Source organism: Neoarius graeffei, chromosome 1, assembly GCF_027579695.1.
Source record: "Neoarius graeffei isolate fNeoGra1 chromosome 1, fNeoGra1.pri, whole genome shotgun sequence".
In the NCBI taxonomy this organism is placed as follows: domain Eukaryota; kingdom Metazoa; phylum Chordata; class Actinopteri; order Siluriformes; family Ariidae; genus Neoarius; species Neoarius graeffei.
In genome coordinates, this window is record NC_083569.1 from 36,677,692 (window position 1) to 36,693,589 (window position 15,898).

General features: G+C 43.7%; 1 protein-coding gene across 1 annotated transcript in view; it reads right to left on the minus strand.

Moving 5' to 3' along the window:
- Positions 1–708: 708 nt before the first annotated feature.
- Positions 709–15,898, minus strand: part of klhl20 (kelch-like family member 20) — a 71,668-nt gene continuing 56,478 nt past the window's right edge. The window contains exons 9-12 of the mRNA XM_060931281.1: positions 15,059–15,192; positions 13,026–13,234; positions 12,846–12,952; positions 709–1,608 (exon numbers count right to left, since the gene is read on the minus strand). Of these exons, the coding sequence (XP_060787264.1) occupies positions 1,524–1,608; positions 12,846–12,952; positions 13,026–13,234; positions 15,059–15,192 (535 nt within the window). The 3' untranslated portion in view covers positions 709–1,523. The remainder of the gene's footprint in view (positions 1,609–12,845; positions 12,953–13,025; positions 13,235–15,058; positions 15,193–15,898) is intronic.

The window sequence follows — 15,898 nt, forward strand, 5'->3', positions numbered from 1 at the left end:
TTATCCATCCATTAAAAAAAATAAATAAATAAATCCCGCCCTCCCGACTGAAAATTTTTTTGCTCACCCGGTGGACAGGAAACGGATTTTTTTTTTTAAGGATGGCCTTACTCCGGGATATCCTTGATAATCATCTGCCCCTTCATCTGACATACAAGAATCCCAATGACGATCAGAATTCTCTCCAAAACGTGATTCCATATCAAAACTAATACCTGGATTGTTACACGTATGGTGTCACCCACTCCTTCGGGATCTTCCGGATCAGTCTCGGCAGATCTTATTGATTTTCCTTTAATTTATGGCCTTTTGGATCAGCTATGGTTCGAAAACACATTGTTGCTTTGTACAAGGAAAAAAAAAAAAAAGAAGAAGTGGGCTTCAGGGACACTTTTCTTGGCCTAAAGAACTTTTAATTTTTCCAAAAATATCATGAGATTCAAATCGTGAATCCTTAAATGCATAATTCTCAAGCATCCTCCGAAAACTGCTATAGCCGACTCGACCAACACTTGGAAATGCATTTCCACATCCATGAGCAGTTGAACAGGTCAAAATGCATCCCTTTTATTTCGTAAAACATTTCAAATGCAAAAAGCACACAAGCCGACACTGGGAGTCATTTGTTTTTAGAATATCTGCAAGCAAAGAAAAAAAAAAAAAAAAAAAAAACAGCATTTGTAACAAACTCCAAACGTAACTGCATAATAAATCTATGAACATCTTTATTTTTTTTTTTAAAAGAACATTTTTCACTGTGTTTAAAACAGAACAGTGACCAAACTGAACTCGTCTTGGATTAAAGTGCACAGGCTGATGCATTATCGGATAAAGCAAAGAGGAAAATAAGTGATAGTGTTGAAATGGTGGAAACCGCTTTTGCGAAAATGTACATGCACCTTCATTCATTTGCACCTTCAAAAAAAAAAAAAAAAAAAAAAAAAGGCTTGCATGTTCCTGTTCTGATCAGCACCACTATGAGTATTTAAAAAAAAAAAATAAAATAAATTGCTGAGTGGGCAAGGTCGGGAAAAAAAAAAAAGTCACAGTGCATCCAGTTCATAAGATTAAAACACCATTTAGACGAAAGCTACTGTCCAGGAGAGCATGAGGCTGTGATGCCACCTCACTCATGCAGCATCTGCTTACCATAACATGCCCCCCCCCCAAAAAAAAAAAATAATTATAATAATAGGCAGTACAAATCCATCCAGAGAAGTGCATCTTTACATGTAGCGTCCCTGCGTTTGTGACAGGAGCAATGCTGCAGTGAGACTCAAAGCTCTCTCTCTCTCTCTCTCTCCAATGAAAAGAGCGATAAAATCCAGCCCTGAATGTGCAAGTCTTCACAGATCGGCTCCATAAGAGCCGCAATGTTCATCCTCTCTTTAATGATCTCACTGTTTCATGGTGTCTTAAATAAATGAAGTCTTTTTTTTTCCTTCTTAAATGTCTCAATGAGAAAGAGGCACAAGCTATAAAATAGTGAGGCATCCATGAGGGGCTGGAGGTGGAGGAAGGTGTTACCATATATGGGATTCACAGTGAGTCATTTTGATGACGCCAACCCCTCCTCCTAATCTTCTGTAGTTCATTCCACCATAAAGCCTGAAGAAGGGAAGGGGGGGGAAAAAAAAAAAGCACACGGTCACTGATGAGTAGCATGCTATAGATGCACAATGCATACCTGCCAACCTTGAAAAAATTGAGTACAATTTCATGAGTACCCCCCCCCCCACGTCAACCTCACCCCAACCCGGCGCGCATGCGCCCCCACAGACCACAACCAGCAGACCAAAAACACACTTTCAATCCAGTTTTATTGATTGACCTTGGGAACATAGTCCAGTTTTGTAAAACATTCCTATTGAGGTTTTTCACCTGACGTCACAGGGTCACGTGACGCCCCGTTGTCCGCCATTTTGAAGGTCAAGCTAGCTAATGTCAACAACATAGTAGCTGGTATGTTACTGTAGCAATGTTTACGTTCAGTCATTTGGATGACTGTTAAAACCTTTCAGTCTCAAGTTTTTCCTTTACTGTATTTACTAGTTTACTGTAATTATGATCCGGCAGCTATTTACACCGGATCCAGTGTAAATAGCTGCCGGAGCGCGCTCCGGCTTGCTCCCCCTCAAATTAAGCAGCGCGCTCCGGCTTGCTCCCCCTCAAATTAAGCAGCGCGCTCCGGCTTGCTCCCCCTCAAATTAAGCAGCGCGCTCCGGCTTGCTCCCCCTCAAATTAAGCAGCGCGCTCCGGCTTGCTCCCCCTCAAATTAAGCAGCGCGCTCCGGCTTGCTCCCCCTCAAATTAAGCAGCGCGCTCCGGCTTGCTCCCGGAGTGCTCCGGCCGAGGTTCCGGAGCGCGCTCCGGCTTGCTCCCCCTCAAATTAAGCAGCGCGCTCCGGCTTGCTCCCCCTCAAATTAAGCAGCGCGCTCCGGCTTGCTCCCCCTCAAATTAAGCAGCGCGCTCCGGCTTGCTCCCGGAGTGCTCCGGCCGAGGTTCCGGAGCGCGCTCCGGCTTGCTCCCCCTCAAATTAAGCAGCGCGCTCCGGCTTGCTCCCGGAGCGCTCCGGCCGAGGTTCCGGAGCGCGCTCCGGCTTGCTCCCCCTCAAATTAAGCAGCGCGCTTCGGCTTGCTCCCGGAGCGCTCCGGCCGAGGTTCTGGAGCGCGCTCCGGCTTGCTCCCCCTCAAATTAAGCAGCACGCTCCGGCTTGCTCCCGGAGCGCTCCGGGAGCAAGCCGGAGCGCGCTGCTTAATTTGAGGGGGAGCAAGCCGGAGCGCGCTCCGGCAGCTATTTACACTGAATCCGGTGTAAATAGCTGCCGGATCATAATTACAGTAAACTAGTAAATACAGTAAAGGAAAAACTTGAGACTGAAAGGTTTTAACAGTCATCCAAATGACTGAACGTAAACATTGCTACAGTAACATACTAGCTACTATGTTGTTGACATTAGCTAGTGCTAACAGCTAGCTGCTAGTACACTGCTACAACACAGACACCGACCCTAATAATACAGTTCTTGGTCATTGCCTGGTAACAGCAAATTTATAACGGGCCATGTCTCAACAGACTAAGAAGTTATTTCAATGACATTTAATAACATTTTGTTTATCCTGAGGACCGAAAGTAAATGAAAATGTGAACAAACCTTAGCTGTAATAAGATGGCGACCACCGGCTCCAGGGACGACCCGCTGATGTAGGCATGTTACCCAGCCTGACACAAAATATTTGTAGGCATCCAAACTCTTATACGCTTTCAGATCAATACCTGTGTATGGCGATGGGTTTTTAACGACATAGGAATACAGATCATGTGGGCCGAAGTCAGGTAAAGACGAGGGCTTCGTGTACTTCTGTACGTCAGTGAACAATCCTGGTGGAAGCAGGTAAACGTCGTTCTCTAAACCTGCTAACCTCAATTTTTGCAAATACCTCTCCCTCTGCTCGCCCTGTAAATGCCCTACGTCGCTGGATAGTGAAGGTGTTTTCTGCATCTCGCTCCTTTTTCTTTTATGTTTTTCGTTTGTCGCCTTCCTCGCATTCAAACTGATTCGAGCCGTGACGTCCAAAATGGCAGCCTCACATGACTTGGTCACGTGGGTGAAAAACCTCAATTGATGGCTCTTGGGAACTTCCTTCCGTTTTGAAAAGCACAACAAACATTAAATACATGTGCAAATGAAATGAAATTAAACCAGAGCCACTCTTTCAAAATAAATAACACATTAAATTAATACAGTATGTAAAAAAAGGCACTTTCAACACATGGTATGCACAAATTTCCCATGCAATAGGTTTAGACTTAACATGTTGGAAGTATATTGCATTATACAGTAAAAATATTGCATTATACAGTACACTGCAGTATTTTGTAGTATGCCTTTTTCATGTGCAAACTATTGCATTTACTGCAGTAATACTGTATAAAAAAGCATTTGATACTGCAGTACCACGCAGGTTTTTTCATAAGAGGGATGACCAATTTTCGACTTCACATCATCTGCAAACATTCTAGGCTACTATTGACAGAAGTTACCGACTGCCCTTAAGATATACAACACACTACGTTTTGTTGAGCACATCAGTAAAGTGGTACTTATCATAGTGATTCAATGAGAGCGCGAGAGGAATTGTAATCAGATTTCGTTGGTTACTGCATCGAATATGCAACCTCGAGTGACGGCTTCAAAGTTAAATGAAGAACTAGCCTGTACTGTTGGTGTTGTAAATGCACAAAATAACGGCTAGGAAGCTCGAGTACACGCGAAACACAACCGTTTCTGTTACAAATATAGGAAGGCCATGCATAACAGTAAAAGTGTTATGCACTGCTAGTCTGGCTAACGCGACTTCAAAGCTCTGTGAGCTATTGGTCTGGCCAAGATATTAAGCCCAACCGTTTCCCAGAGCCCGTGGTTGACCCGCCTCCCTGAAATGCCTCAGTGTGCTACTGGTCGAAGCCAGAAAAGGCTGTGACGAAGCTTAAACCAATCACATCACTCTTTCCTCTGACGTATGCGACGCGACGGGGCTAACTGGTAGATTAAACTCTTACCGAAGCCGGTCGGGAGCAAGGCGAAAACGTCCTTCCTTTCAATAAATACCTCCAGGGCTGCTCTTTGCTCCGTTTTCAATGAGAACTTCCCGTTGAATGCTTTCAATACAACATCTATGCGTAATAGATGCGGAAGCGTGAATGAAGCGCTTCCGGCATAGATTCTGTAAACAATCTATGGCTTCCGGTCGCAGTTCTACTACGTCAGTGCCTTGAACACGCCTCTACCCAGGGCCGTTGGAGATGCTCAAAGTTGATTGGCTCCCGATTTTTCGGGAGCTTGGAAGAGCTGTAGATAGCTTGCCTGGCCAGACTAAGCTCGCAACAGGCCCTCGTGTTGCGTCACGCTTAGGATGGGCGGGCCCAGGCTAATGCACTGCCTTCCAGTTAGCTAAAACTTCTTATTGCAGTACTTTAACAGGTGTGTGTGGGACGGTGTTAGCACCTGTTGCTCCTTGGTAACTGATGTCTAGATCAATCTTGCACACCATGCAGAATGCGTGGCTGGGTAACTGCGACCGTGTGAGACAAGGCCACCTCTCCCGATAGCTTTCCAGAAATCTTTGGGGTTTCCGAACATGTTTGGCACTCGGTTCAGGCTCCATATGTTCAGTTTTTGTCTGAAACATGCATGTGGGAAAGCCTCAAGTATTGCAGCATATTGAGTTGGTGAACGAGTAGGTATAACGTTCACGAGGGGTTAACAATGTCGGTTTATTGGGCTGACCTAATGTTTTTATTTTACCTTTCCAGTGATCTTTGCAGAATGGACTGTTGATCATCATTGATGAAATCTCTCTTCTCTAACTGACGTTTCAATCCCCGACTCGCTCTCGCCACCTGGCTGCACCGCTGCACTCAAATCAGAGACGCGAAGGAGGAAGGGGAGGGGCTGAAGAGGGGCGGGGGGATTGGGCAAAGCGTTCCATTCTGGCTTTGAGTTTTCTCACAGATCAGCGGTATCAACTTCAGCGAGAACTTGACTGAAATGCAAGTTCGGACGATACGCGTGCTTTTTAATGTGAAAACATAGTCGTACAATGAGGTAAAAATTCGTAGCGGCTACGCAAGATGCATACAGGTTGGCAGGTATGACAATGGTGTAACATAGGGGAAAAAATTAAAAATTCAGGTTTTGATTTTATGTACTGAAATAACTATTAGGCACAATTGTTACAATATCTATATAAATTAGTCGTTTTTACCCATTTTAACCTTGAAATCAGCATTTTAATGATTACCCATAATGCATTGTTTATCGCACTAAAACAAGCAAAAACGTCATAAGACAGTGGAAATACTACCTTTACTACCTTCACGTGGCGTCTTTCTCGATCGCACGTGCCTAGAAGCGTACCTTCTAGAACAGGGGTCGGCAATTAAGTTTGGACCCGGGCCAAATTTTTTTCTGACGATGGCATCGCGGGCCATGGCCACGCTTTTCTAATGGGGGGAAAAAGTCGTTATATTTTTTTTCTATTATATTAAAAATAAACGTTATTTAACTTTTAAAATGCATTTAATTTCATTTCATTTAAAACATTAATTTGCTTCTATGCGCTGTGATTATGAATTCATCGAAAAGCTACGGGCCAACTTTCAGTCACGGTTCCAACACTACTGTGTCCCAAGGGAAATCGTTGGTTTTGTCCGCGACCCATTCTCCATCCGAAGCGAGGAATTCTCCTCACTGGCGAAAAAAACATCAGCTCGTGAGACGAGGCAACGTTTCAGTTGGAGCTCATTGATTTCCAGACAAGCTCCCTCGTCCGTGATGCGTTTAGTGAGCATCCCGTGGAGGATTTCTGGATCGGATGCTCGGAGGAGTACACGGGGATTAAGAAACTTGCCCTTTATGTGCTGACGATGTTTCCATCTACCTACACTTGTGAGTCAAGCTTTTCTTCAATGAACGCAATCAAAACACACGAGAGGAACCGTCTGGCCAATACAAACCAGAGCTTTTTTTTTTTTCTTTCTTTTTCAATTTTCATTTTATTTATTTTTTTTTCTTTGTGTAGTTTGATGTTTGAGTGTTTTGTCTGCCGGTTGTGGTGTAGCTCCGGACCCAGTTTTGGGCGTTGGTTCCCTCCAGGCCTTGGTTCGCTGTGGGTGATGCCTGCGCTCCCAGCTGTGGACTGCAGTGAGCTCGCTGCTCATTTAACATTCGTGGTTGTCCAGCGCTCTGCGCTTTAATGCTTGGTGCCCTGTGTCTGGCCGGAGTTGTATCGCACCGCTCCTGTGAAGGACGGCCCCATGAGGACAGTTGAGGGTTATACCTGTTAAAACTGTTAATATTATAGTCAGGCTGTCTGTTGTTGCCCAAATGAGGATGGGTTCCCTTTTGAGTCTGGTTCCTCTCGAGGTTTCTTCCTCATGTCGTCTGAGGGAGTTTTTCCTTGCCACCGTCGCCACAGACGTGCTCATTGGGGATAGATTAGGGATAAAATTAGCTCATGTTTTAAGTCGTTCAAATTATGTAAAGCTGCTTTGCGACAATGTTTATTGTTAAAAGCGCTATACAAATAAACTTGATTTGATTTAGCGTGATGTTCCGAGCGATGTTGCTCGGTGGCGTCACGGCGGCTGTGCAGGTGGTTTGGGACATACCAGCGCTCTGCGTGGCGGAGCTTCTGTGCTCGCTTTGTGGATCCACGGCGTGGTGTTTGAGCGATGTGGCTGACGGCGTCACGGCGGCGGTGCTGGAGATGTGGGACTCGTTTTCATGCGCCTTTTGGTGGGACTGTGGCTGCTACACCTCTGGAATTACATCCTGACCCCTACTTGGTGGACTTTTTATTATTTATTATTATTTTTTTCTTTGTCTATAATTGTAAAGCGTCCTTGGGTTTCTTGAAAGGCGCTATACAAGTTGAACTTATTATTATTACAAACCTGGAGAACTGCTTGAGGATAAAAGTGACATCCCTGTCGCCCGACATCCACAAAATTGTGACCGAAGGGAAGCGTCACTTTTCCCATTAAGTGAGTCCTGGCCTTGTTAATAGTCTTTTTAAATAGTCATATTGCTTGATCTTATTTAAATCGTAATTTCCTCTTTTTTCTTTCTTTATTCAGGAGCAGCGCAGATCCTTCTCCCACGCCGCTGATGTGCATTCGCTTTTTTCTTTCTTTTTTTTTTTTAATTAGGCTATTTGATATTTGAGCCGACCTTATGTTTTTTTTAATGTAGCCTAATGAAACATAGGCTATTTTTTCACCTTGTCCGTTGCGAGAGGGAGACAGGACACTTTTGTTTTCCATAAGATTACGCGTACACGCGTGCCAATTACCGTTCCGACCTGTGCGTCAAGTAAGGCTAAACAGGCTGCAAGGATGTTCTACCTGTTGCTTTTGTCACGTTACTTATCAGCTACACTTCAATAAATGTTACGAAATCGGTGAAATTGTTGTATTTTTTTTAAATAAAACATGAGGTTTAAAAAAATATATATATTAAAAATCATATTTTTTAAACAATAAATTAACGTCATCTTGCGGGCCAGATAGAATTGATGGCGGGCCAGTTTTGGCCCGCGGGCCCCTAACTGCCGACCACTGTTCTAGAACATTCCTGGGTGGTCACGGACTATCACGTAGCCTAGTTCGGTTGTGAAACTCGCTAGGATGGAGTACTTTCGCGAGTTTAGTGGCAAACTTTTGCGCCGCAATTTCTCTATTCTCGAAATTTGTAACCTGAAACCCGACAAGAAATGTTTCATAATGTTTGGGATTTTGAAAAATGCTTCTAGCAAGTTTATTTCGCTGTATTTTTCCATGAAACTTGGCATCAATCATCCTTCAGTGATGAGCGTGACATTGTTATTTTGGTATGGGTCACGGAGTTAGTTGGAAGCGGGAGAAATGAGAGTTTCTCAACTACAGCAGCGCTTCTCACCATAGATGGCTGGCGTGTTTCACAGCGTTTGGGATTTACTAAATCGACTAAATCTCTAGATCTACTGAAGCTATGAGGATATACAGGGAGTGCAGAATTATTAGGCAAGTTGTATTTTTGAGGATTAGTTTTATTATTGAAAAACAACTATGTTCTTGATGAACCCAAAAGACTCAAATATCAAAGCTGAGTATTTTTGGAAGTTGGAGTAGGGCTTTCTTAGTTTTAGCTATCTTAGGAGGATATCTGTGTGTGCAGGTGACTATAACTGTGCATAATTATTAGGCAACTTAACAAAAAACAAACACATACCCATTTCACTCATTTATTTTCACCAGGGAAACCAATATAACAACTCAACATTCACTAATATACATAGCTGGCATTCAAAAACAAAGAAAAAAACAAATCAGTGACTAATATAGCCGCCTTTCTTTACAAGGACACTCAAAAGCCTGCCATCCATGGATTCGGTCAGTGTTTTGATCTGTTTGCGATCAACATTGTGTGCAGCAGCAACCACAGCCTCCCAGACACTGTTCAGAGATGTGTACTGTTTCCCCTCCTTGTAGATCTCACATTTGATGAGGGACCACAGGTTTTCTATGGGGTTCAGATCAGGTGAACAAGGAGGCCACGTCATTAATCTTTCTTCCTTTAGACCCTTTCTGGCCAGCCATGCTGTGGAGTACTTGGATGCGTGTGATGGAGCATTGTCCTGCATGAAAATCATGTTTTTCTTGAAGGATGCTGACTTCTTCCTGTACCACTGCTTGAAGAAGGTGTCTTCCAAAAACTGACAATAGGACTGGGAGTTGAGCTTGACGCCATCCTCAACCCGAAAAGGTCCCACAAGCTCATCTTTGATGATACCAGCCCATACCAGTACCCCACCTCCACCTTGCTGGCGTCTGAGTCGGACTGGAGCTCTCTGCCCTTTGCTGATCCAGCCACGAGCCCATCCATCTGGCCCATCAAGACTCACTCTCATTTCATCTGTCCATAAGACCTTAGAAAAATCAGTCTTGTGATACTTCTTGGCCCAGTCTTGACGTTTCATCTTGTGTGTCTTGTTCAGTGGTGGTCGTTTTTCAGCCTTTGTTACCTTGGCCGTGTCCCTGAGTATTGCACACCTTGTGCTTTTTGACACTCCAGTGATGTTGCAGCTCTGAAATATGGCAAAACTGGTGGCGAGTGGCATCTTGGTAGCTTCACGCTTGACTTTCCTCAGTTCATGGGCAGTTAGTTTGCGCCTTTTTTTTTTCAACGCGCTTCTTGCGACCCTGTTGACTATTTTGAATGAAGCGCTTGATTGTTCAATGGTCACGCTTCAAAAGCTGGGCAATTTTAAGAGTGCTCCATCCCTTTGCAATATATGTCACTATTTTTGACTTTTCTGAGTCCATCAAATCCCTCTTCTGACCCATTTTGCCAAAGGAAAGGAAGTTGCCTAATAATTTTGCACACCTGATATAGGGTGTTGATGTCATTAGACCACACCCCTTTTCATTACAGAGATGCACATCACCTGGTATGCTTAATTGGTAGGAGGCTTTCAAGCCTATGCAGCTTGGAGTAGGCCAACATGCATAGAGAGGGTAATGTGGTCAACATACTCATTTGCCTAATAATTCTGCACTCCCTGTACAGTTGTATTCAAAATAATAGCAATGTGTTTAAAAACATGAGTAAAGCTCAAAATCCTTATAATTGATTTTATTTCCATGCATTGGGAACACTGCACATTATATTCTACATCAAAACATGAAGAAAAATGTATGAATATTTTAATTACTTTCCAGAAAATGAAGAAAAATGAACATTGGGCTGTTCAAAAAAATAGCAGTGTCTGCATTTTTCATTACAAACTCCAAATATTTACTGTATAAACTGAAAAAAATCTTAAGGATTTAGTATTCCTGTGAATCACTAAACTAATATTTAGTTGTATAACCACGGTTTCTGAGAACTTCTGGCACCTGTGAACAGGTATTCCAGCCCAGGATGATTTGACAGCATTCCACAATTCCTCTGCATTTCTTGGTTTTGCCTCAGAAACAGCATTTTTGATGTCACCCCACAAGTTTTCTATCGGATTAAGGTCCGGGGATTGGGCTGGCCACTCCAGAACTTTCATTTTGTTGGTCTTGAACCCTGATGCTGCTCGCTTACTGGTGTGTTTGGGGTCGTTGTCTTGTTGAAACACCCATTTCAAGGGCATTTCCTCTTCAGCATAAGGCAACATGACCTCTTCAAGTATTTTGATATATGCAAACTGATCCATGATCCCTGGTATGCGATAAATGGGCCCAACACCACAGTAAGAGAAACATTCCCATATCATGATGCTTGCACCACCATGCTTCACTGTCTTCAGAGTGTACTGTGGCTTGAATTCAGTGTTTGGGGGTCGCCTGAAAAACTGTCTGCGGCTCTTGGACCCAAAAAGAACAATTTTACTTTCATCAGTCCACAAAATGTTTTTCCATTTCTCTTTAGGCCAGTCGATGTGTTCTTTGGTAAATTGTATCCTCTTCAGCACGTCTTTTTTTTTTAAACAGTGGAACTTTGCGGGAGCTTCTTGCCGATAGATTAGCCTCACACAGGCATCTTCTAATTGTCACAGTACTCACAGGTAACTTCAGACCGTCTTTGATCACCCTGGAGCTGATCATTGGCTGAGTCTTTGCCATTCTGGCTATTCTTTGATCCATTCGAATGGTAGTCTTCTGTTTTCTTCCACGTCTCTCTGGCTTTGCTGTCCATTTTAAAGCACTGGAGATCATTTTAGCCGAGCAGCCCATCATTTTCTGCACTTCTTTACAGTATACGTTTTACCTCTCCAATCAACGTTTTAATCAAAGCACGCTGTTCTTCTGAACAGTGTCTGGAACGACCCATGTTTCTCATGCTTTCAGAGAGAAATGGATGTACAACATGTGCCGGCTTCATCCTTGAATTAGGGCCACCTGATTGACATCTGTTTTTTCACAGAATGAATGACCTCACTAATTAAACTCCACACTGCTATTATTTTGAACACATCCCTTTCACTTAATTATTCGATTACACAGACTCAGGAGCATGCATATCATGAATGTTGGGTCTGTTGGTTTTCTATGACTCTACTACACCTACTGGTAAATTATTTGCCATGTAGTAATATAATTTCCACCAAAAACAGTGACTGATCTGGTTAGTCGTGTTGGACTGCTATTATTTTGAACACAAGTGTAAATCACCAGGATTCTAATTTACTGGGTGAGAAGTATTATATATATTTTTTTGAAAGGTTTATTCGCGCTACAAGTCCATGAAAGTTGGAATTGTTCGTGACGGGGTTAGTTAGATTTTGGTAGCGTGACGCGCACAACAGGGTGGCACGGTGGTGTAGTGGTTAGCGCTGTCGCCTCACAACAAGAAGGTCCGGGTTCGAGCCCCGTGGCCGGCGAGGGCCTTTCTGTGTGGAGTTTGCATGTTCTCCCCGTGACCGCGTGGGTTTCCTCCGGGTGCTCCGGTTTCCCCCACAGTCCAAAGACATGCAGGTTAGGTTAACTGGTGACTCTAAATTGACCGTAGGTGTGAATGTGAGTGTGAATGGGTGTCTGTGTCTATGTGTCAGCCCTGTGATGACCTGGCGACTTGTCCAGGGTGTACCCCGCCTTTCGCCCGTAGTCAGCTGGGATAGGCTCCAGCTTGCCTGCGACCCTGTAGAACAGGATAAAGTGGCTACAGATAATGAGATGAGATGAGACGCGCACAACAAGCAAAAGAAAAAACAAATTTTCTTCCGAATTTCCCTGCTTTATCAAAATTATTTTTTGATACATTAAAAGACTGTTTATATATTTAAGCGATTTTTTTTTTTTTATTATAGAGAATATTTGATCAAAACTTTCAAAACAGCATTCAAAGTGATTTTTCACGGGTGTAAATGTTACGCGTGACGTCCATAATTATGTTAAATTTTAAGAACTAAAATTCTGTTAAAAATTCGAGATTTGTGGGGGCGTCGTGGCTCAGGTGGATAAGGCGCCATACCATAAATCCAGGGACCCGGGTTCGATTCCGACCTGAGGTCATTTCCCGATCCCTCCCCGTCTCTCTCTCCCGCTCATTTCCTGTCTCTATACTGTCCTATCCAATAAAGGTGCAAAAAGCCAAAAAAAATATCTTAAAAAAAAAAATTCGAGATTTGTGCCCTCATTCTGGGGTTTTGCTGAAATTCTAGAAAAGTTATTTACATTTTAACGCGCCCGATAGCGATTGTGCTCACACAGCGTGCTACTCATACACTACAATCGTTTGAAAAAGCGCTTGGCCGTCTGGTCCGAACGGCGAATTATTATACGGGCACAAAATAAATACGCCGTGCGTTTCGTTACCTCCATGTGTTAGCATCAGGATCGTAGACTTCTATCGTCTTCAGGTACGTAGTGCCGTCGAATCCACCGACTGCCATCAACTGGCCGTTCACCACAGCTAAACCGACCTGGAAGCACAAATACAATTCTTCGACAGCAGCCCTGGTGAATACGCTCTGACGCTTGAGGCGAAGTGCTTACCCCGCTCCGTCTGGACGTCATGGCGACCACAGGAGACCACTGATTGGTTCTCGGGTTGTATCTCTCAGCGCTGCTCAATTCCGTGGTGTCGTCCCGGCCCCCGACTGAGTAGATCATGTCCTGGTAGACAGCGCAGCCCAGATGTTTCCGTCGTGTGCCCATGGGCGATACTGTGTGCCAGCGGTTTTCCTGAGGGTTATACCTCTCCACTGCAGGGGGAAAAAAAAAAAAAACAAGATCAACTGTGAGCTACTGCTCACTTACATATACCCCCCAAAGCAATTGAAGGAATAGGACACTTATTATGAACATTGACTTAAAGAGCAGCATTCTGCCCAGGTATTTCAAATCGCATCCTGGTAAACTGTCATTTTGAAACCGCGTCAAAATCCAATGCATTCCGTTGGTAAACAGGAAGTCGATGTGGGACAGACCTGAAAACTTTATACATGGTATAGAACCCCAAGCTGAAGCTCGGTACCAAATATCAAGCAGCTGTGATTTGTAGTTGCTGAGAAAAGGGTTACGAAAATTTTGTAAAGCCATGCTATACGGTGTTTCATAAATACATCGTCAGTAAACAGGAAGTCGATGTGCTACAGACCTGAAAACGGTACACACGGTATAGAACCCCAAGCTGAAGCTCGGTACCAAATATCAAGCAGTTGTGATTTGTAGTTGCTGAGAAAAAAAAAAAAAAAAAAGGTGGATTTATGAAAAATTTTCTAAAATCCACGCTATAGGTTTCGCAAATACATTCAGTCGGTAAACAGGAAGTCGATGTGCGACAGACCTGAAAACGGTACACACGGTATAGAACCCCAAGTGGCTACGATTTGTGGTTGCTGAGAAAAAGGGCGTTTCAGACAGACAGAAATACAGACGGCCTGACAGAAGTAACACCCCCCCCCCAAAAAAAAATAATAATAATTAAATAAATAAATAAATAAATAAATAAAACCACCACTGCGATTTAGATTTGTTTTTCCTTTTCAAAGTCGTTCCCACGCCATGTGGCGCATAGGGCGGCGCCGATCTCCGTCTCCGTAGCCCTCCGCCTCTCGCCTATTACATCGCTAGGGTTACGGTGGGGGGCTCGTCCTCTGGTAACCACGAGAGTTTTCCTTTTCAGCCTACTTGAACTCTGGATTTAAATGCATCTGTATTACGAGAGAACTGCACTTCAGGGATATACCAGTCATCAGTTGTACTGTGTGGGGCAGTCTGGGAAACAGCCCAAAAAAAAAACCCACACACATCTCTTTCAACAAGAAATTGTATTTTTCTGCCAACGCCACGGTGAAAAGTTTCATTTACGCGATAACATTGCATGCCAGTGAGTTACGGCTGTAAAGAGATGACATTTTAATTGCTAGCTGGCGAGCTCAGTCTGCTTTCCTTCTGCAGTGAATGATGTCAGGTTGGTTATTAGCCACATCGAAATACACACAAGCTTCAGTTTATAAAGAGATAAACGCCAGCTGTCAAACCTGTAATGCACATTTGCTGTTGGACACTGTCGAAAATGGCCAAAAAAAAAAAAAAAATTGGAAATCTGGGACCAAACTTCACTGAATTATTCAGCCACTCTCTCAGCACTGCTGTAAAAGCAATCAGTCAAGTCGAGAGTGACGTTGAGGCCTGCGTTTATCAAAAACGCCATGACAGACTCTTTCCATCACAGATGGCCATATTTACTAGTTTTAGCCAGTTATTTATTACATATTCGACACTAAGCAGACTTTCCTTCTGGGTCTGATGCACGCTAAACAGAGAACGTTCCAGAACTAGTGCAGAAAAGATCAATGTTTCTCAGTCTACCGCACATTCTCTCGTCTCGTATTTCGACAAAGTGGCGTTACTTTGGACACTTCGAAAATGTCCGCTTGCTCTTATACATCTAGTATGAACAGTTGGTCAGAGTCAGTCCCGAGCTGCGTACAAAGTAAACATGCTTCAAGAGAATATTGCAGAAACGGCACCGTCACGCTGCTCTCACAAGCGCAATACTTCGTTCTTTAACTAATACGTACCTGTATTTAAAGGGGAGGTGCCGTCTGAACCGCCAACCGCATAGAGGAATCCTCCCAGGACGGCTACCGCCACCCCCAAACGCCGCGTACTCATGGATGCCACCCGCGTCCACTTGTTCTCTTTAGGGTCGTATCTTTGCAGGAGAGAATAATTAACCGATATGGAACAAAAACATTACAAGACTAAGGATCACAGCATCCGAAATAAGAGTCAGATTTAATCTGCATACAGCAAACATCTGCACCGAAAATACAGACCTGGTTCACTTTTCACGTGAGGTCATCGTAACTGTGGGTTTCTTTACGCGGCCATGTTGCCAGCGACCGGCACAAGTGCGCACGAGTGATTGTAAGCCCAAATCAGTCAACGTCGAGTTACATCTTAAAAAGAACAATGCCAGAGACCTGGAGTGCTTTTGGATGTAATAACAGACGTGGAGAGAAGCCTGGTTTCACTTTTCACTGCTTCCCGGAGAACCCGGAAAGACGAGAACAATGGCGGGCTGCAGTTAAACGGGAAGACTGGATGCCAACAAAGCATTCCCACGTGTGGGGAGAACATTTTATATCAGGTTAGTATGAAAGCTCTGTGCACCTGTTATTCACTTTCTAGCTCAAGGCCATCCAGTTAGAACAATCCTATAGATCTAGCCTCAGCATACTTGAGTTAACATTCAACAAGTCTGCAAGTTGGTGTAACGTGAACAGAACTTTGGTCTAGATAATAAAGCTTTTAACAGGTTGCATGGTCTGGCACTCAGTACAGTCTACTGGTACGTATACAAGCATGTACATTTAACTGATCGCTACCAGTTTGTTGACGTACATAAATGGTGATAT